Genomic DNA, 23278 nt, shown 5'->3' with positions numbered 1-23278 from the left:
AGTTATTCTATAAATATAAACATTCAATTCAGTTGCTAGTCAAATTACTTTATAATTACAGGCATACCTCGACTTACGTCGTTTCGAGTTATGTCGTTCCCGATTATACGTCGTTTGTCAAAAAAGTATATGGAAAAATAAAAATCAAGTTTAAGTCATTTTATTCGTCTCTACGTCTGTCCGCCACAAATATTGAAGTCGTAATATCACTAGAAAAACGTTTAAAGCACATAAAATCATATTAAAATATATACAAGTATGTACTGTATTTACAGTACATGCATTTGTAAATTTAGATTACTTTTTTTCTGTACTATATTAAAAACTAAAATTTATTTGTTTGTAAGCTTAAAATAAATTTTTATTAACCATATATTATTAAAAATGCATTAATAAATAAAATACAGAACCGGGAATGGTAATTTATGGTTTAGCCTAGTGATAAGTAAATTCGGAGACAAGTAAATTCGACTTACGTCGTTCTCCTGGAACCAATTACCGACGTAAGGTGAGGTATACCTGTATTATTAAAATTAACCTTAAAATAACTTGGTAGGCAGATTTGTTTGTCTTTAGTTAAGTTTTAGCTCAAAAGTAATTTGGAGTTTAGATGTATTCGGCAATTAAAGAAGAAAGCTTCATTGCATATTACTCTTCTAGATCAAGATTTTGAGAATTTTATTTTTTTGGTGGAATCTCATTGCATTCTTATAGAAGTTAAGGAATTGAATTTAATAATATGCAAATCTTACCACTCCGATCGCACTCTTTATGATTAATAATTATATGAAATAGTTGGATATTATGCTGAATGTTAACTCTATTCTAGTCCTGATTCTTATGATTTTTTTTTATTGATTGTTTGGGTTTTATGTATAAAGCATTCTACATTTGAATCAGTCAAATCTGTTGGCAATTCACAAAATTGAGACTGCTTATTATGTGCAAAACACAAATCCAATATGGTGTACTGTACATATGTACACCATATTGGATTTGTGTTTTGCACAATAAGCAATCTTTGAACATAATCAGTAAAAAATTAGTAATATGAGAAAAAGCATTATTTGGCTTTTAATGTTAATGCATGTTGTAATATTTGTGTATTGAGACATCAAGAATATGTGTATATAAAATATAGTGTCTCCCAAAAAGAATGCTATATTAAGCATAAATGTGCAATTTAATTGGAATTTTGATTTGATTTTTACATTTATAAAATTACAGAAATTGAAAAATTCAAGACATAATAAAAAAGAAAGACTTTTAGACATTACACTTTATTGTGTAACTTCTGAAGACAGTTTGTATTGTGTGTGTTTTCTGGGGTGCTTCATACTTATCTTTTAAATGATGATGATGATACATGTTAAATCTGTACTCTGTGTCAAGAAAAATCTCTAAACACAACTGTTTTGTAATAGAAATGTGCAAAACGAGCAACTGTTTTAAGTCTGGAGTACTTTCAGACTTTGGTTATATCCAAAGTCCGAAAGTAAGTAAACATCACAGAGATTAAATGGTAAAACATTTTGCATATTTTGACTGAGAAAGCAGAGTGGCGGATGACCATGAGAATTGAAGTCATTGTTTCAATTATGATTTTGCTTGTAGTAGAATGCTTTAGTGGAGTATTAGTTCAAACTTATGACAAAGAATTTGCAAATCCTTTTGAGGTTATACTTGATTTTGGGCAAGTTGGTTTGAATAATGATTCTATGGCAATTTATGTCTTTTTTATTCAAACAAACTTATCCACGATTGTAAAAGTTCTCACAAAGGTTTTAATTGTAATTTCCGATGGATGCTCCACTAAGCAATTTTATGTCAAGTTTATATTGTCGAGTGCAGCTTGTGGCCTATATTTTTAAGATTATACACACCATTTAAGACATTTGAAAATGTAACAAAGAAAAACCTTGAATGGCTTCAAGCATTTTAAAAATACCAAAAAATTTATTATTAGGAATGCAGCATTATTGTAGATACAATCATTGGATGGCTGGCTTTTTCCGACAGTGAGTTCACTTAATATTCAAAAGCTCTCAAAGGACAGATCATTATTTTGTGTGTTTTTATATTTTTTAACTCTATTAATGTATATTTTTTGTCTTAAGTAACCTTTCCTTCTTTATACACAACAGTATAATATGTATAAAATTCTTCCTGTTTAATTGTATCGATGTATATTTGTTAAGGGTCATTTTTTTGAAAACGTCTTCATACTGAATACTGTATTTATTCGATTCTAAGCTATGGTTCAATTTCTTGATGGGTTTTTATGAAGAAATAAAAAAAATACTGGTGGTAGGATTTATTTACAAAGTTCCAAAAAATGAGAAGTAACAAGGAGTGAGAAATTAATTTGTTAAAAAAAAACTTAAATACACATTTAAAATAAATCGTAATTGCTCTTGCTATCACTATCATAATGGGGAGATGATTTGTCGGTCACACAATCACAGCTGACTTTGGAACTGGTGTCGGTGTCATTATTTTCCTAAACTAAGTCGTCTTGTGTGCTGTTTACTGCATTTGTAATTCAGCATTTTTTAAAGGAATAAATTATTTTACTGGAAACTTCCCTTGTGACAGATACTTGTCAACCATTTTTGAAGCACTCACTGCCTTTATTTTCCACGAAGCAGTTAAAGTGTGATTTTGCAAAGATAATCAATTTTTGTATTTTTTTCTTATGTAATCCTTAATAAAAAACTTGTTGCAAATGTCAAGTGACTGAAGTCAGCTCGCAATATTATTCTATGGCAGATTGATAGATCATTTCCAAAAAATGGATTTGGACTAAAAACTATTGGTCAGATAACAAAATTAGGTTGGGGGGATATTAGACTTGGCATAGAATAGATTTACTTTAAAAAATTTGTCTTTTCGGGTAAAATTTAGCTGCCTTTGAATGTAAGCAGCACCTGATTTTTGGGGACATTAAAAAGGCAAGAAAAGTGTGGCTTAGAATTCAATAAATACAGTATTTTTCTAGTCTGTATGTTTACTTTAGCTAAATATACAAATTATTTAATATTTATAATACTAATGTAATTTTTGTCAACCTCGTGTAGTTCTGAAGGTTCTGACTGTACGATCAACGGAAGCATGAGGAGATCCAGCTCCGGGATGCTCAGTCCTCCTGTTGATGGGCCGCAGACGGAACAGGACCAGGGTGGTTTCTACATGTTGAAAAAGGACTCTCAACGTAGAATTACACTCATAAAAGTCTTAACAGACCACGTGGAAAGGGTAAATAAATACCTTTGTTGTTTTAAATTAAAATAATAAATGCTCTTTGTTATTTTAATTTTTTGTCTGTTACATGAACAAAGTTTTACAACAGGATTGGGATAAAATAAATTAGGTCTACAAATAGGTGATTTTATACATTGTCTTAAGCCCAAATTTCATAAATTGCCAGTTCTACATTTACTGCAGCTTAACTAGCTAGATTGATTAAATTAGGCAAAATTCCATAATTTAATCAATCAGTTACTAACTAATAGATCATTTTCATGTTCTAGTTTTGTTAGATATACAGTAGAACCTCGATTATCCGGACTAATTGGAGATGAAGGTAATCCATATAAGGAAAAGTTTGGATAATCGAAACAAATACTTTAATTTGTCTTTTAATGATAATACAACACGTTTTCTTTTCGATGACATATCGGTAATATTAAAAGTAAATACTGTATTTAAATCGTGATCAAATTTTCAAGAAACAAACGTTCGTATTGAATTTGGACTACTACTGACCAACGCTAACAGACTACCTATTGTTTAAAAGGCCCTCTGGTGGCGCAAGAAGACGGATTTTATAAAATAAAAAGCAGTTGAAACTGCATTTTTATGAATAAAAATTTGACAAACTATTTATCGTTTTATGACGAGTAAAATTTTTTCGTCGCGTTCGCGGCTTTTAAGTAATGCATAAACCTTCGAGGCGCGAGGCCCTTCGGACCGCGAGGCATAGGCGGTGGCCCACGTCGTCCATGCCTTACGCCGCCCTTGGTCATAGAAATGATGTAATTTGAGTATAAATTATTTATAAATACGTATGTCAAGTTATATTTCTATTATGACGCAAAATATATTTAAGAGTTTACGACTACTGTGCCGGGTGAGACGTTGTTGAAACAAAAAATGTTATGCATTCCATCACGTACATAAACAGTGTCGTAATTCGCCAAGTGCAAATCAACAAATTCGTAAAACTTTTGTTTATTTTGAACAATCCGGATAATCGAAAATCTGGATAATAGAGGTCCGGATAATCGAAGTTCTACTGTACTTAGTTTTAAAGTCTAATTGTGGCTCACATTTAAGCTGGGTAAATTGTAAAACATTACACCAGACCTAAATGTTTTTATGAAAACTTATAAAGATATAATGTAATGATACATATTTTAATTCCAAACTTTATACATATCAGAAGACAAAAAATAGCATTGGAGGTATGATTGATGTAAATTGCATATGTGAGTTAAAGGTTATTGACTTTGGTTTTGTTCTGGATCACTTTGTTTTTCTTCCAGACAGTTGCAAATTATTTAGTAATAAATTTTTTAATTCTTTATAAGATAGTTAAAATGCCAATTTCATATCTTTTAATTGGATTTAGTATATAAATAGTTTATAAATATAATGTGGATGTTTGACTTAACTGTAGTCCAAATTACACATTATTAGAGAGGTTGAGGCACAAGTACAAACGTTAAATTTGTATGGCAAGCAGAAGTACACGTTTCACATTTTTAAGTCCAAGTAAAAGACGTTGCAGTGCTTGTTCACAACATCATGTGATTCAGTGAATGGCGCACATTGACTCATGGGAAATTTGTTGACAAAATGGCGCATACATTTAACATTGAGGGTTACCACCAAAGGTAAATAAACAAATTAAACTGTTTAAAGCATTTATAGGATGTTTAATAACACTAAATAATTATTTTTAATTAGCATTGTGTCTCCTAGTGTACAATCGGACAATAGGACTACCTCATACTTTTGTCAAGGGAAGTAGTGACTTATATAAATTTGAAAGCAGCTTGAATGTGCAAAACGAGCAACTGTTTTAAGTCTGGACTATTGATAGTCGAAGATGCTGTGGAAGAACAAACCTACCTTAAGATAACCTATTATGAAGACAAATACAGTAGAGCGTTGTTTATCTGAATAAATTGGGGACTGGGTTGTTCGGATAACTTATTTTTCAGATAACTGATTATGTATGAAAAATATACTAACCTATCCCATGTTGAAATTTTTCTCTGTTGCATGTTGCTTCACGTTGAATTTTCGTCGATGTTAAGCATAACGAAAACTTTTTAAAATAATAATTGTGGTTATTGTATCGTTAAAAATTATTTCTTTATTTTGTACAAACAAAATAAATATATTGAAAAATATAAAAACAAAAAAAAAAAATATACTTTAGAAGTTGATCTAGTATCAAAAACGTTCGATTCAGCATGACACAGTCCTCAGAAAAACACCACACAAAAATGCCAGTGCTGCCAGCTAAAACACATACACCAGCAAAAAAAAAATATTGGAGTAGCCCAAGATATAGCCAAAGATTGCAGCGCCACAGCACTAGGGAAAATTTAAATTTGCTGACTGGAATGTTTTCGGATAACTGGTGTTTCGGATAACCGACGCTCTACTGTATATGTAAATTCTACAGGCACTTCACATCACTTGCTAAAAAATTGAATAATTAAATAATTTCTGGATTAAAATCGTCTGTTTCTTTACAATATTATTCATAAATGCAAATAATTATTATTTTAATAAAATACGTCATAATTTTAACCACAAACATAAAAAAAAAAGAAGTTTAAGCCTATCGTCTACTCGCCATTCTAGACGTAGCAAATGCCATTATTGACCATATAGAATTGCCAGATGGTGGTGCTTGTCTGTCCACTGTTCATATTTTGGGCTGAATACGTGCATCTCAACCTCTCTATTATGTAAAGTTGTGTCAAAAGTTAGGTGGCGCACAAATATTTTGACATTTACTTAAATGTTAAATTAAAGATTTTATAATGCTTATTACCAGTATTTTAGTTTAAAAAATTTGAATATAATGTGACATTTTAAGTTAACATGCAAAATATGGGCTACAATTTCTTTTTTTTTTTTTAAATAAAAATTAAATCATAGGCATTCAAAACATTCCTCATTATTTTGCAAACTGTTAGTTTATAAGATTTAAAATAATACTTTTAATATTCATTACATTACATGTAATTGTAGTAGTAATTAGACATCTAATGCAGTTTTTTAATATAGAAATCATTATTACAATTTTTCAGATTTGTGATATTTGGATGAAATCATTAGTTTCACACATCCCAAATGTATCTCTGACAGTAGTAAGTGAAAATTTGTATATTTATTAGTTTAATACATTCATAATATCGATTCTGAGTGGTGATTATTTTGTTGAAACAAACTGATCAACTTATGTGATTCGTTTTTTTTAAATTGCATATCTAACTTAATAAGAAATCAGTTTTTAATTACTTTAACATATAAATTAGGCTTTGTTGCATCTTAATTAAAAGAATCCGAGAAATGATAAAAAAAAAAACATCATAAACACAATGTTTAATTTAATAAAAGTAAATTAAATAACCAGTTGTTTTTGATCTTCTGCCCTACATTAATATATATATTTATACACATTAATGTAAAATGTAATAATATATTTTTATTCATGCAAAATGTAAAGAAATTCTTCTATATCTCCCAAGTTTGTATTTATGAATTCTTTTGTAGTTCTAACTCTACAGTAAACTCCATAATTTATTTTTATTTTATTATTTCTGATCTTTCCATAATTATTCTGTTTTGAGATAATTGTTTTTCTTCCATCAAATTTTTCTAATAATATCATGCTACTTATGCGTAATGACAATTTAATCACGGGTCTTTTGTCATTAACACCAAAGACTGTTATGAGAAAAATAAACTATGGGTCTGCAGTATTTTTAATTTATCTCTGTCTTGGAAAATTTTTGTTTTTAAAGTATATCTTAGAATCAAGGAAATTAAGAATGAAACAAAACAAAAATGTTTAATCTACATAAGGAAGTTAAAAGTTACTTTCAGAAGTAAGTAATCACTTCAAGTGATCATTTTCAGGTTTTTAAATGATAAATTTGACACAAATCACTTTGTGATTGACAATGTTTGCTTTAACAATAAATTATTTGCTTATTTAAATATAATTCTTTACTTTGAATTATTCCCAAATTGGTTAACAACATGACACATCAACCATTATAACATTTTAAGAAAAGAAATTGTAGACAAGAGATATAAATTGGTAACAATCAGATGTTGATTGAAGTATTTTTTTCTTAAGGTCAAGCTACTGATCAAGATACTGCAGTCAGATCCTTGGGAAACTGGACCTGACTGCATCTTTAAAATACTTAATGAATATGTTTTTACACATTGTCTTAGTACATACAAGACTGAAAGACTTTTAAAAATTTATGTCAACAATACTTATTAATATTATATTTAGCATATTATTTAACATGTTTATTTTATTTATATGAAAATTATTTGATAGAAGAGACTTGTAATGAATTTCTTTAAATATCGAATACAGGACAATCTTCATGTATTAATTAATGGACTAAGAGATTTTATTCCGGAACAGAATAAAGCATCGATACAGCAAGCCATTAGTAAGTTGTTTTATGTATACTATGTAATCTATCAATATTTTATAATTTATAAAAATATAAGATATTAATGATATCTTTAATTCACAAAATATTTACTTTTTATTTATTCTGAAGCTTCATTAGTATTTTCACTTTTTTAAAATACAAATCAACTATTAGAATTTGAATTTAACTTCACAAAAATAATTATTTGTACAGTAATACCTCTGTTTTCATTGACTTCGGTTATCATCGGTTTCAGTTTTTGTCGATTTTTTTGCAAAAAATTTGTCTTAGTTTTCATTGATTTTGTCAGTGTGCCCAAGTGACTTTGCTACTAATTTTGTGTAAACGAAGGGCAACCCCATTTTTTCTGGCTCAGTGTGGCATTATTTTTTGTTGTGTGAGCATTACCCCACGATGACCCACCATTGGCCAATGGTTCCATTCCCTGAACACTGGGAGTTTGGTCGCAGGTTCATGTCTCGCTGGGAAGTTTTCTGGGTTTTCTGCACATCTGTAATGCCTGAATAGGGGCCAATTACCCTTAAATGGACCTCCCAGAAGGCATTATTCCCCACAATACGACCATTATAAATGCATACAACTACTATTACATGACAATTACATCACACTTTACCATGGGGCGATATAGGGTAGAAGCTCATGTCCAACTAACTTCTACAAGACATTACCCCATGCATCTAGCCAAACAATTCCATTTCTTTCCTTTAGATTAGTTTTTTTATATTAATTTCTTATTGCTTTTAGTATTTAACACTACATTAATTCTCTATAAAATGTGTTTTTGGTATGTATTTTGGAGTGTCTAGAATGAATTAATTGGATTTACATTGATTCATATAGAAATAATTGCCTCAGTTTTGGATTTCGCTGATTGTTTTTGGACAGATTATTGATGAAAACTGAGGTATCACTGTATTTTTTGTTATTGCTTTTAGTTTTAAAATATTTTTATGAAGTTAGCTATATCTATAGTTAAAAAAAAAATCAACATGAAAATGATAAAGGAGTCAGTTTTTAATGTAATAAAATTCTTTTTGGGATCCATAAATTTCATCATTGGATAGAGAAATTTGGATTTTTAATGGTTTAACATTTGAATTAGAACAACATCTCGTTCTTCTTATATATGTGGATAACAACAGCTGTGCAATTTGTAAGTTTGAATGTAAAAATATGAACTAAAAAGTTTTTCAGAAAGAAAAGAATAGTGTAAAGCTAATAATAACAAGAATATAAAATAAACAGAACGAAAATGGCACACTTATAAACTGGAACTGTATGATTAAATAACTAACTTAAATGCATTTTCCAGCAAACAATAAAGAAAAAATTTACTGCTTAAACGTTTTTGGCCATTGTTTAGAGGCCGTCATTACGAATGATTTCTGATAAGGACCTCAATGTAGATGTATAAGTGGAATTTTTTTGTCTTTTGCAAAAAAGTTTTGTATATACCTGAAGAGGGGTGTTAAAAAAGAAATTGCACTCAAAATGCATAGTAAAAATAAATATTAACATTTGAAAATCTTAGTATTATTTTTGTCTCTGATCAAATGCGGATACACATTGATAAAGCAATGGTTATCTATTTAGTTTTTAATCTTTAATGTTTTAATAATTTTTAAAAGTTAAAAAATTTTTTTTTTTTTAAGTATATTGTACAAGGTTAACTTATACTTTTGTATATAAGAAAAAGTGAATTATAATATATTATTTAAGACATGTAATTTTGTTAAAATCTATGCAAAAGTTCTGCTTGGTAATATAAGCAGACTGACTCTCAGACATCTAACTCTTTCATACCTTTTAGTATATAAAGAGCAATTTAATTTACACTTCTGGACATTTTTGGCCAACAAAGATTTCATGATACTGCACAATGGCTTTTCTGCCAGTTTTGGTTTGGGTAATGGCAAAATCATTTGTGAAAATCTATTTTTAGTTTTGTTTAATTTATGGTTTAAATAATGTTTTGTGCATTGTAACAACATTCACTGTAAAAAGTAAAACTTTACTATCTTAAGAGATTTTATAAATTTTTTTTTACCTTATTGTGAATGGAACTTCTTTTATAGCATGTGACTTTATTGTATGACTTTTGGACATTTGACTTACATATTTAGTTTTAGCAATATATTACATCCAAAATTTTGGGACTATTTAATGAGTTAATCAATAAATATCAGTGAATATATAAATTTTTTAATAAATAGATGAATGAAATAAAAAAATTTTGTGTTTTGATGAATATAATTAATTTTAAACTTGGCTACAAAGATTGAATTTGATTTAATTTTTTATTTTATTTTACAGATCATTTGAAAGACATTTTGGAATTTGATAAAAACACAATTCATCAGATTCAACTCTCTCTCTATCTGTTTAATGAAGCAGTGAGTATTTGGTAACATTTTAAAATTTTGTTGATTTGTAACAAACTTCACGTTTGGCCATTTTATCTTTCAGGTCAATAATGTACTCAGAGATCAAAGCATAAAACCTCATTGGATATTTGCTTTAGATAGTTTAATAAGGACGGCAGTTAAGACGGCGATTATTGTTCTCTCACCTGGTGAGTTTTTGTTTTTGCAGCTGTAGTTTTTGTCTGTTTTCATTCCATTTCTCTGAGAGGCTCTGAGAGGCTCTGCATTTCTCTATTACTTAAGTTTACATAGTGCTGCAAAAGTTTTATTGATATTCTCATTTGACATAATCCAGAAATGAAAAATGCTATGCATAGCCAGTTTTAAATGAAATTTTTTTATCAGGAAAAAATTATAAAACTAATATCTAGATAAGGATAAATAAATTAATCAATAAATTGGAATAATGTTTCGAAATGTTTCTAACTTTTGGTTGAATTTTTACACTGGAAAGAAGGCTTTTGCATTGTCTATTGCTTTATACTTTGTTAGACATTTTTGCAAAAGAACAAAAAATATTAAATTATGATTCTTAATTCTTACCATATTTCCATACATACAAGAGCATGCTCTTATAAATGGAGAAAAATACCTAAAAAAAACTGTTTTTAAAAGAAGCTCTATATTTTGGCTTTTTATTTTTTATAATTATTACCACAGAGATGTCACAGAATAGTTACTATATCAGTACATTTATGTTGACACAGCAGTACCGCAATCATAAAGCCAAAACAATCTAGATACACAAACGTGGTCTTTTATGCGAGTTATGCTCTTACAAGTGAAGCAGGACACATTTCAAAAAATGTGAAAACAAATGATTTTCACACAAGAGTATGCTCTTATTTGCATGGAAATATAATAAAAATTCATTTTATTGCAACATATTATCAATAGATGGATTTTTTTTCTATAGAATTAGGTCAGGATTTTGATGATCATGAACATGATGATCCAGAACACGAGGAAGGTTCTACTTCAGGAGTTTCCTCTACTATTAATTCTGTAAGATCTCAGCATGGAGCTCAAGCATTTAACTGTTCCAGATATATACAACTGCAACAACAATTAAGCATTCTTGAAGAAGAAAATATGAAGTATGTATATAAGTTTACGTGAAAATAAATTTTTAAGCTTGTGAGTTTGTATGTGCTCACATGTACTCATTCTTACAGTTGAACTTTGATATAGTAAACTCCTAAATGAATCTCCTCATAAATATTAAATAGGGAACATTTGGGATAAATCTTCTCACCAAACTGTTACCTTGTGACTTTCAAACTGTCAAGCACAGACTTGTATATAGACCATCTTATTACATATAATTTTTTCAGTTTAATCTCATACTGAATGATGTGTCAGTTTTACAGGCAAACAAATGATGGCACTAAATTAAAGCTTGACAGTGTTGTGTATGCATGTATTTATAAATATATATAAACGCATAGAAAATATAGCTAAAATTGTATTTAAGTAAGATATTTTGATTCAAAAATTTAATGATCAAAATTCGTTAGAAATAATAATTCTCTGTCAACAATAAAAATGAATATGATAGCCAAGGACTTAGTAATTTAAGTATTAAATTAGCTATACTAAAAAAAGTCTACTTAAAATTTTGTTTCATGCAAATGGAATGATATAATCAATTATCCAGTGACATTTTCGATTGTATTTGTAAAATAAATAAATATTTAAATTGATAGATTATGGATTAAAATGGACTGATACTAATACACAAAAATAAATTTATCTATCTATCTACAATAATAATATTATTATTATCATATTAACATATATACACAGATTATAAGAATTTATACTCTATTGTATAAGATGACAATGGATAAAAATATGTGATACTATTCCCTAGCTTAGTTTGAAAAATACTGACATAAACAATATTTATATGTGTGATTACTAACAAAAGCATTTGATTATATATTTCATCAAAAGTAAGACTATGGCTTTATTCTTTTATACTAGGCTTATGTTTAGTGTCATAATTTTCATAAATTCCCCTGAAGTGACGATCAGAATGTGGGCATTCCTTTACAGATAACAATGTGTAGTTTATTCCATTCTGGAAACTACATTGCCTAAGACACACAGTTCTATAGGAGGGAGCAGTCTTATAATTATGATAATTATGTAAATATCTGCCCCCTTTATTGTCAGTATTTGGCACTGATGTTGCTTAAATATAGAAATTAAGTTCAAACTCTACAGAAATACAGTATCTAGTAGCAGTATTATTTTTATCTGTATTTAAAAGATATACTTTATTTTAAAATGCTTAAATATATAATTAAATATATAAATATTGAATATATTTATATATTTAATTATATATTTAAGCATTTTAAAATTATTATTAATTCATTATTTCATTATTAAATAGTTTGTAATAAGTTTGCAAACATTTTGATGATATATTATTATATAAATTTCAATTCATTTCGTTTTTATTTTTTGACAGATTGATGCAAGAATTAGTTGAGAGTCAAGTAGCTTATCAAGATTTGTTAAAACATACTTTAAATGACAAAAAAAATCAAATGATGTTATTACAGAAGAGGTATGTATTCTATATTATTTCTTCACTAATTAACGTGCAAAGAACTTTAATTGTTTTCATCTTTATAGGATATATCCTAACGAAGTGGATACGGCAGCTTGTCTCACCGATAGGCAATTAATACCTTCAGGTAAGAATTTTTTTTCTCTTCTATGTAAATACCAAGTTGAATTTTCATTATTGTATAAAAACTAGTAAAGAAAACATTGTATAAATTATTAAATTCATTGTATTAACATTATGATCTTCCTTAATACATTCAGATATGTAAAGGTTAAAGAAAAACGAAGCATTTTAATTTCTGTTAAGCCTGATTAACTGAATAATTTTGAGAATTCATTACAATAAATTGTACAATGTATAAATGTATAACAATAAATTGTACAAACAATGTATAACAATAAATTGATAAATTTATTGTTATAATTTTTAAATTTAGTCTTAAAAATAAACAGTTAGATCACCATCTTAAGTAAATAATGCAAAAAATTCTGAATTGTTTCAATAACATCTCAATCTATCAGTTATAACAGTGATAAAGTATTAGTGGGTAAAAACATGATACAAATATTCCTGTCAGAAGTTTGAGGGAATTCTAAAGAATGTGTGGGTTCATTATCCAGCAATAGCATAGCCTTTCTGGAAAACAGTTTTATTTTTATCTTAAAATCATCATTATTCCAGTCTTACAATATATCTGCTCATCCAAGCATTTTTCTGAGCATAGTAGTGCACCGATAACAGATTTTTATTAATATTCTTGAGTTACCAATAACAAATAGAGGTAAGTGATGCTGACCATTTTTATTGGCACGAAGTGTAATAGTGATCCATTGTTTTTAAATCTTGGCACTGAAAAATCAAATGATGATAGTGTTTTATGAAGAAGAGCTTTCCAGTTGAGGACTGATTTGTCACAATTATAAATCTGATTTTGCATAAGGCCACAGTTTTTATTTTTATTTACATTTTACACTTCATGAATTATAGGCACCAAATTTCTTCCTTTTATTCAAAGTTGCCAAATGCTGTGCTGCAATTTAAATTTATTGACCATCTCTCATTTGTCTCAAATGCAGAATTACCTTCTAAAATTTATTAAACTAGAACTTTATTCTTTGATTAATGGTCTTGGTGGAAATCCTTGCTTTTGTTATTGAATAAACCATCAAAACAAGGCTTTGTCCAATTTGTTGAATGTGGATCAGCCTTCTTTCACGGTTTTCTTTGAAATTATATCTCCATTTTGATGAATGGAACAAAATAGATAATATTATGTATAATGTTTCAAATCATTAATGTTTATTTGGGGCAAACTATAAATTATTGCTAAACTAGATTCATTTTCACTAGTGGTTAAGAAAAGTTCCCTTTTTTTAATTGCTGCACAATTTCATATTTTGTTCAGAGTTCTGAAGTTTTTCTTTTATCTAACTTTATCAAAACAACAATATCTGCTATGAAAGATTTCAGAAATTATAACTAATACTTTGTTATCAATCATGACAGGAAATTGTAAAACAAACCATTTCTTTTGGCAATTTCTAAAACAAACAAACAGTGTCACCAGCCCAAAAGCAATTTAATTAGCAAAACTAGTAAATGCTTCCTATCTGAATGTACCCAAACAATTACAGTATGAATAAAGTTCAAAGAATTTTTGTTTTTGTTAAATTACATGACAGATAAGAGAGAATTTGCTGTAAGTTTGTTATACATACACAGATACGTTATAAATGTATAAATGAGTCTTCAAAATATCATATTAAAGTTTTAAGGATGATAGAATAGTTTATAGTATTGTATCTCCTAAATATAGTAAGTTTGGTGATGAAAATTCTGATGTAATGATTCATTTGAATTTGTCATCTGTGATAAATTTTTGAATGATGATTGCTTAATTAACACTGATCCATAAACTTATACCCAATATTCCCTAATCCATTTTTCCTTGTGTTAGAAAGGCTTAAAAATATTCTTAGAAAAACTTTTACATGAACTTCAAATTGTGTGTCCTTACTATACATTGTTCTCCACATCTGGAAATCATTAAATGTAATGCTTCATCATCTCTGTTTTTACAGAGGAAAGGAAAAGGTTGTTGATGACCCCAACCCTTGCCTATGGTGATGGTCCAGTATCCTGCCTATAGCACTCCCTGCTGACCAATTGCTTCATTTTATCCCCCTAGATTTACTCACCATCCATGGGGTAGTAGTTAGTACCCACTTTGGAGACCACTGCTATAAAGTTTGAAAACAGTTGATGGAGGAGTGGACAGTAAACAAATCCAATTTGTACCACAAATGATATTCCTCACAGAAACCAGATGGCATCTGCCTCCCAGATTAGATTTGGATTAAGTGGGTAGAGAATGAGACTCCTCGGTGGTGAAGCAGGCCGTACATGGTCTCACAAAATCCACCACACTGACAAAGCAGATACAAGAACTGGTTTGGAATTACAAATGAAGTAGTGGGAAATTCTCAGACTATAAGAATTGACTCATTAGGAATCTTCTCGAGAGGAACGAATGATGTTTTTACAGTAAAGTGTTCAGTCTCTCGCTTACTTTACAGATATTAGTGGAAAGTATCTTGCAAAAGGAAGTAGCATTAATTTTTAACTTATTATAGAAAAGTAACTCTGATATATGGAAGAGTTAAGCTAGTGTAAAGATAAGTGTGCTGATTAACTTCTTCCACTCAGTCAGTATAATATTATAATTTTATCTTCCATTAAAAGTTACATCTCGCAAATCAAATGTGAATTTACAAAAATAGGATTTGTGTCTAAAAACCAAGCATTACAGTATTTAGGTTTTATTTTTGAAATTACTATTCATTAACAATTATCTAGCACAGATTTTTGTAGGTTTAAATACTGACAAACTATTTATGAATACAAAATAAATATAATTGTTATTCAGTAGATGACTCCATCTAAGATTGATCTGTGATTCTCATAGACGTTTTACATACTGTACATAGGCATACTCTGAAGTTCATATTATTTCGATATCCTTGAACATAAATTATTCATATTGAATTAATTCAAATAAGTAACATTTAGCATAACTATGTATTTAAATACACGTTTTTCTAATTTTAGTCACCGTGAGTGGCGAAAATTCTGGAGACGAGGAACTGACAGACTGGTTACGCAGCTTATCTTTAGACGAAGACAGTATTATAAAGGTTAGTTTCTATTTAATTTAGAAACGAATAAATGACGACTCTGACCAATTACGTTCTCGGTTACAGTTCATAGAAGAAGATTACACAAAAGATGACGTTCTGAACTTAATGAGTAGAGAAGATTTAAGGAGATTGGGCTTGAAGTACGTATTTATTTTTAATTGTTTAGAATATTAAGTATTGTTTGGTTACTGAGAAGAACTTCTTTGGTTTCAGAGGTGGGATGGAACTGAGGGTGTGGAAAGCCATTTCTAATCATCGCGAAGGAAAGACCTAGCACGATGCTGCCTTTGTAATTTTGCCTTACTACTATCGCTAACGATAAAGAGTGACACAAATAGAAAAAATTAATTAACCCTTTTCCAAAAAAACATAAAAAAAAAAGGACGGCGAGGCAGCTCCACGTTCGTTTGCTCATTACATTTCTATGGGACAGACTATTTCCCACAGATAATCGGAAAGGAAGCATTATATATCCAAAGAGTGTGCGTTTTCCCGGATGTAAATTTTAAAAACAGATTCCGCACCACATTATAATACCATTTGTTTTAATAGAGTTTAATCGCTTGGCAAGATCTCCAGATCGAAATACCAAAGGAACTACTGCCAGAAAAGTTTGAAAATCCTTAACGATTAACACAATTTTTCCACACAAATTGGAATTTTGTAAGCTCAAATAATATATGCAAGCGATTAGTACAAAAAGTTCACGGTTTTTTTTTTCCTGCTAACTACTTTGCCGGATGCAAAACAACACCCGAATCATTGAAGTGGAGAGAAAACGAGGCAAATTTCCAGACGTAATCCATTTTTAACTTAAAAATTCAATTTAAGAACACACACAAGATCATTTTGTTTTAGATTTCTTAGAATAGTAGTATTAATTAAGAGGAAACGATCAGAACAAAACCTAATTTTTCGACATGCATCCTCTTTTATAACTTATAATTTTAGTAAATTTGTGCAAAGAAATAAAATTTGTCTCGTTTTCTTCTACAATTCGAGACAGATATTTAATGAATGCAATTTTTTTTGGCGAAGATGTCAAGAAATCATAAGTACAAATACAATCAATCGACTTAAAATTCATTAAAAAGTATTTCCATACTTTGCGTAAGTTTTCTGGAGAAAATTGGCGATTTGGACTCACCGTCTCGTGAAGGTACGACAGTCTTGAAAATTGGTCTTAAGAACGTAATGAAATTTTGTCGTTTGCGCCAAAAATCGGCTCACTCTCCTTCACAATATATACACGCACGTAGTCGAAATTTGGAGATTGTAGATAACGTGTCGGTCAGCCCAACGTTCTATGCAACAAACGATGCAATTGGCTTAAAAGTGTGCTACTTAACCGATTCCCATTTATATTTTCTACGAAGAAACGTTACCGGGACAATTATCGCGAATTATACTAATGCCTAGTGTACAGATAACGAATATCTCTTGTATTTTGAATCAAAATGATGCGCGTGTAAACCCGAAATAACAATAAACGGCTTTGTTTCTTTATTCTGCCTCATTTTTTTTTCAATAATAAACGGAGTTCGAATCGAACCGAATCGGGTCGTTTGACTCGCAACGTGCTTGTAGCCTCATTTGGGCTGTATTTTACCATAGCTCGATTTTCTATTGGGATTTTAAACCCTACACTGAACACTAGAATAAAAATGCCATTGGAAATAACTGGGCTAATGTCATCCCAAAGTTACGTTACGAGTGAAACCACTTCGAGTTTTTGTATACTTGGGAAAGGCGCTTCAAATAGATATCAATATTGCGCAAGGTGACCCACGGGATAACGTCGTAGTTCTGATACTCTACTTGCTACATGCTCGATCTGTGGAACATCCCGCCGAATGTAACGGGAAATCTACACGCAGATGACATTAATAACGACAAACCCCCATCAACAGATGGCAGCAACCAGAGTAGAAAAGGCCCTCGACTCTGGAACACCGGGCGTCAACGTGGAGCCTCCATTTTTTGGCACAAAAAAAAATCCCCAGTGTCACCGTCCTCTCCTTGTTTTGATTCTAAAAACAATTATAACATCCAATTATGGCCGAAACGCCTAGAAGAGAAATTTGCATAATTTCGAGATGGAGATCGATCAGTTGTTTACCCATAAATGACGCAATATTTAACTTGTTTAACAAATTGGTAGATTTCCTCCTCGTGGGACAAGCCCAACTTCCTAATTAAAAGAAGAATTTAAACGTGGTGTAAAAGACGAAGAATAAAATTCATAAACAGAATTCTCTTACTGATTCTTTTTCTTCCAAGCACTTTATCTAAAATTAAATTGAAAATACATTAAAAATCTGTTAAGTTTTTATATCCAGTTGATATTTTAGTAGAAAACGTGAAGAAAGCTACGACGACGTATTTAAAGCAGAACTTATTCCATGGTAGACTTGCTTCACGGAATTCTGACAAAGAAATTCAAGATGGCATCCGATTTACCATCGATTTTGAAGGCAAGATCCACGCGAGTGTAAATAATGTCGGCGGCCTGAAACAATACAAGTGTAAGAAAACATTCGCCATATTCCCCCGTCCTCTTCCCAAGCTTAAAAAAATGTAGGAAGGAGTTAAATGCAAAAATTTCGAGTAATTTCTGTATGTATGGATGTTAGTGTGTGGGGAGGGGTTTTTGTTCATCCTGTTTAAAACTTAATAACTCCCGTGTTTTTTGTCGAAAATTTCTGAACGTTTGCAGGGAGGTTTGTTTATAGGGGGATCGATGCTATTAAATTTTGGTGGTTAAATGTCAATGGGATGGGAAGATAGAGGGGCGGTGTGTTATATCTCCAGTAGGGTCGGACTTAGTGACGATTTACTCGTTATTAGCATTTACAATTTTTGACAAAAATCCATCCCCACTCTTAAAATTAAGCTTTTTGCCGTTTTATAATAGTAAAAAATATAAAAAGTTTTTTTTATATGATAACAGATGGCGCCACCAAAATTTAAAATGTTTCCGGAAAAGTTGAGCAACTCGTTGCTGGTTTATTTTGATAATTCATTATAAATAATCAATTTATGTTTTGTCTTCTTATGGAGTAATTCATTAAATTTTAAATAATTATTCAAGCCCCTATGTATAATAGTAATTTTTTTTATTACAATATATATCAAATAAAAATAAATAAATGATTTTGAGAGGAAAATAAATTTATTAATTATTAAATAAAAAAAAATTAGCAACGAATTGCGTAACTTTCCCCGCTTTTACAAGGTTTTATTTTGAAAATAACATTTGTATTATTAATCAAAATAAACAACTAAAGTTGTATGTGGCGCCATCTTTTAAGAGATTTTGTTATAAAAAGTTTATATATTTTTAATTATTATAAAATAACAAAAGACTTAATTTTGAGGGTAGAAATGAGTTTTATAAAACACTGTAATTGCTAACAACAAGTAAAATCTTTATCTTCCTGATTAAAAGATGACGACTCCTTGTGACAAAAGCACAAACTGGAACAAAAGCGGAAATTTCCACAAGAGAGAAAAAAATTATCAAGTTTCGTAACTTTCCCGGCTGTTAGGCAATTATATTTAAAACAATAACTTTAATATTATTAATTATTATAAATGGCACAAAGCTTAATTTGTAAAGATGAGTTTTATTTAAAATATATATATACAGTACGTAGTTTATATCGTAAATGTTAATAACGAGTAAAATCTTAATTAAACGCGATAAGAAAGGTAAGATGTGATACAAAAAGGTAGCCCTGGTGATTCCGTTAATGAATTTAAGTGTGCAGGCAATTTAATTCAATAGCTTTATTGAATTAGATCTGTAATCTCCACTTTACAAGAAGGTGGTTTCTTTGTAATCAAAAGTTCCATCAGCAACGACTATATGGCACTCAAAATCTGTAAAACAATACGGAATTATTATAAAAACCTAAAGGGAGTTATCTATTTACTATGATTCTTCCGATAAAATAGATTTGTAAACTATATCCGCAGTTATAAATAATGTTCTTATAAGTTTAATAAAGTCCAACAGAATATATTAAAACACGATGATTGTGTGTCAGAGCGCTTTAAGTGAAGAAACAAACTGTATGGAGTATAATATCTTCTGACGTAGGTAAGCAACTCTAATGTTATTAATAGTGATGTAACGAATATACTATTCGTTACATCACTGTATATTCGTTACATCACTAGTATATTCGGCCAGGAGCGTGACCGAATAGCCGAATATTCGGCCAAACTATTCGGCTCGATTAACGTACGTACGAAAATTGGCGCGCAAACCTCATTACGGCAAGGACTCTGCTCTCTATTGGCCCGCTGTCACTATGCTTCGCCAATCGCGTTAATTCTTGACAGTTGTAGCGGACAGACAAGAGCGTCATGGCAGTATGTGATAAATGATGATATCAAATGTGGATAACAATGAAATGACCGACACGAGTAAATAACGGAAAAAGAACAGAGGACCGCGAAGTGAAAATATGAAAATAAATATGAAATTGAGTTGATAACATATTCGAACAAGTCGAGGCAGCTTATTGGCACGAAATTCGCAGCCGTCAATGCCAAACAATTGTTGTCATAGACTTTGGAAAGCTAAATGCTTGTAATGTAAGTCACTTAGCGTGCACGGGCGAAAGCCTGGGGCCGTTCGGGCTATCAAGCTGTCTCGAACCTGTGATATTATAACTGTAACTTATACCAACGTCCTATTTGTCTCTTTTCTCCGTTATCACCAGGCTATGAATCACGTAATTGTAAAATGGAAAATCTACGATGGAAAAGTGACGAATCGAAAGTGTCGTGAGCGCGTATTATGATGTATGCATAGGAATACGTGGACTAGAGCTATAGAGGAAAGAGAAAGGAAAAAGCAAAGACGAGCGCATTAAAAAAAAGGATAGGCAGGGTCAGACCTTCAGATGTGCGACGATTCTCTAACGAATAGGTGTGTACGTGTGCTGATCTTTGTAATTATAAATTGTGAATACATGTGACTATTATTATTATTTTTTATTTTGTGGATGTTATAAGTTATAAATAAATATAAACAAACAACACTAACCCGATAACATTAAATCTAAATACCAAAATGATTAATTTACTGTGTTTTTGTTATTTCTTACTCCTGTTTTAGGTATTCGGTATTCGGCCGAATAGTGATTAAATATTCGGTATTCGGCCGAATAGCGAAAAATAGGCCGAATAGGCCGAATACCGAATAGTAACCGAATATTCGTTACATCACTAGTTATTAACCGAAAATTCGTTCAAGCGGGTCGTGATTGTTCGGTTTTACACCTCTGAACGACACGGCTATGACTTTATCACGGCCGTAAACAGTACCTACAGAAGTAAGAACCGTATTTCTACACTTGATCGTTTACCAGATGCGGCTTTAGCAAGTGTTTTACGTAGCATAAATAGTATGCATTTCTCGGCAAATAAGGTGTTGGTGAATTTGCAATTTTCGTGCCGAGGGTGATTTCCGATATAGATACGTAGTTTAACTACGACAGTTGGGAAATTTAACACATCACTGCTGATATTGTACACTTTGTTTAGAGCAGGGGTCGCCAAAGTGGTCGATATGGACCCCCAGGAGTCGATGCAGCATCATTGGGGGGTCGATGCGGCTAAGGTGCCACAACCTTTTTTTTTTTTTTTTTGTTTGGCCGGGGCCCCCACCCCCCACGTTTTTTTTTCGCTCATACATATACACTTGTAATAATACTTTACGGTGGGGGTCAATGTGAGGCTTTGGAAAGTGATTGGGGGTCGACGGTTAAAAAAGTTTGGCGATCCCTGGTTTAGAGGCTTATTTTAAAACTTTACTTCACATTTTGTTTGCGTAAATTCAAATCGTAGATAAAATGCGTATCGGCCATATTATGTATGCTTTTAAAGTTTTGTAAAGGATGTAACGGCGTACAAACAATAAGAAATATTCGTAGCGTGTGTGGGGAAGATTCTCTCGGACGTGTCGAATGTGGTTTTGAAAATTTTGAAATAAAGAATACGAAACGTACGGAGTGCCCCAAGGCAGTTGACGAAGAGAAATTTCGGGGAAAAATTGTTAAAAATAGGCAAATAACGACTCAATAAATCTTGTGTCACTGACAAGTGATTGTGTTTCGCGTGCATTAAGTTAAGAAAACAAATCGAATTGAGTATAGTTCTGTCTGACGAAGGTATTCGGCTTTAAAGATTAATTTTATTTTTAAATTAGTTGCTCGTTTATATCGCAGGAAACTTTTACAAATGACAAAATAAAAATATTTGTTATTAACCGAAACGTTTTTCTGTTGGGTGGCGATTGTTCGGTCGAAACCGAGGTACCACCGTATTTGATTAATGTTATTTTGATATATGTGGTAACGTCGAAGGATCGATTAATCGTGTAAATCGAGGGATATCTGTACCGGTACGCGGTAAAAGCTGACCTTTGCAGACGAAGGGTGGCATAATTGGTAACTTCTTTGAATTTTTTACAATCCTACAAACTCTCTTACTTCACGAACCACTTCCGGTCTACATAGGAGATGATAAAAAAGAAGGTAACGTGCACGAACGAGAGTACCCTCCGTGCTTTCTTACCGAGATCACGTGAGGATAAAGTATGAACTCTGAATGAGGAGTTCCCCAGAATTGTAGATCCTTTTCGTACGAGCAAAAAAGTGAAAAGGAACCATACCCGTACACGCAACCTTTTACAATATATTCACCTTCAAAGATTAGTACAATGAGCGGAAGTAAGTATGACGTAGACTAGATTGTAGGATGGTAAAATTCCATCTACTTGACTGTTTTGCTCTTACAGGAGGGTCTACAATTCTGTGGGTAGGAAACTTGTCATGGTAATTGGGTATGGCAAATTGCGTTTGCTTGTGTCGATAAAATGCAAATACACCGTTACATGTTGACATTAAAGTAAAATTAATATATTTTTGCTGTGATGGCCACGACGAGTTTCTCGAATGCTGCCGAAACGTTGTTACAATAAACTATTCTTATCGCGATACAATTTACTAGTGATTGGGGTACGTGGAAAGTTTTATACAATTGTGATTGGTATAATAAGAGGAAATTATAATATCAAGAACGTGTGTGTAACTGTAATTGTCATTGGCATGTTTAGACAAAATTTTAATGGGCCAATTTGCCATTTGTATGGGAAACTTTAAATTATAATTTTAATATAAGTAACTAACGATATACAAACATTAATAATTTGTTTAGAAATTTGTTAACATTAGTGTTAGTTTATTTTTATTAATTACAATACTGAATGAGTTATGTACTTCTGTCCTGTGGACACTCAGAGGCCTTTCTCAAGCCCGTGGTATATTTGCCAGGCCAGCAGTG

The 23278-nt window shown here is 30.8% G+C and overlaps 1 protein-coding gene across 1 annotated transcript in view; it reads left to right on the top strand.

Annotated features, from left to right (window-relative positions):
• LOC111631666 (mitogen-activated protein kinase kinase kinase 5-like) overlaps positions 1–17428 on the top strand; it is a 109046-nt gene extending 91618 nt beyond the window's left edge. The window contains exons 25-35 of the mRNA XM_023375964.1: positions 3078–3255; positions 6330–6389; positions 7637–7715; positions 10035–10114; positions 10188–10293; positions 11061–11241; positions 12624–12722; positions 12791–12852; positions 15834–15919; positions 15986–16062; positions 16136–17428. Coding sequence (XP_023231732.1) covers positions 3078–3255; positions 6330–6389; positions 7637–7715; positions 10035–10114; positions 10188–10293; positions 11061–11241; positions 12624–12722; positions 12791–12852; positions 15834–15919; positions 15986–16062; positions 16136–16196 — 1069 coding nt within the window. The 3' untranslated portion in view covers positions 16197–17428. The remainder of the gene's footprint in view (positions 1–3077; positions 3256–6329; positions 6390–7636; positions 7716–10034; positions 10115–10187; positions 10294–11060; positions 11242–12623; positions 12723–12790; positions 12853–15833; positions 15920–15985; positions 16063–16135) is intronic.
• Positions 17429–23278: the final 5850 nt, after the last annotated feature.

This window comes from Centruroides sculpturatus, unplaced genomic scaffold, assembly GCF_000671375.1.
Source record: "Centruroides sculpturatus isolate CEXI.00-Female unplaced genomic scaffold, Cexi_2.0 scaffold595, whole genome shotgun sequence".
Taxonomy (NCBI): Eukaryota; Metazoa; Arthropoda; class Arachnida; order Scorpiones; family Buthidae; genus Centruroides; species Centruroides sculpturatus.
This window is presented reverse-complemented; position numbering and strand designations above follow the sequence as displayed.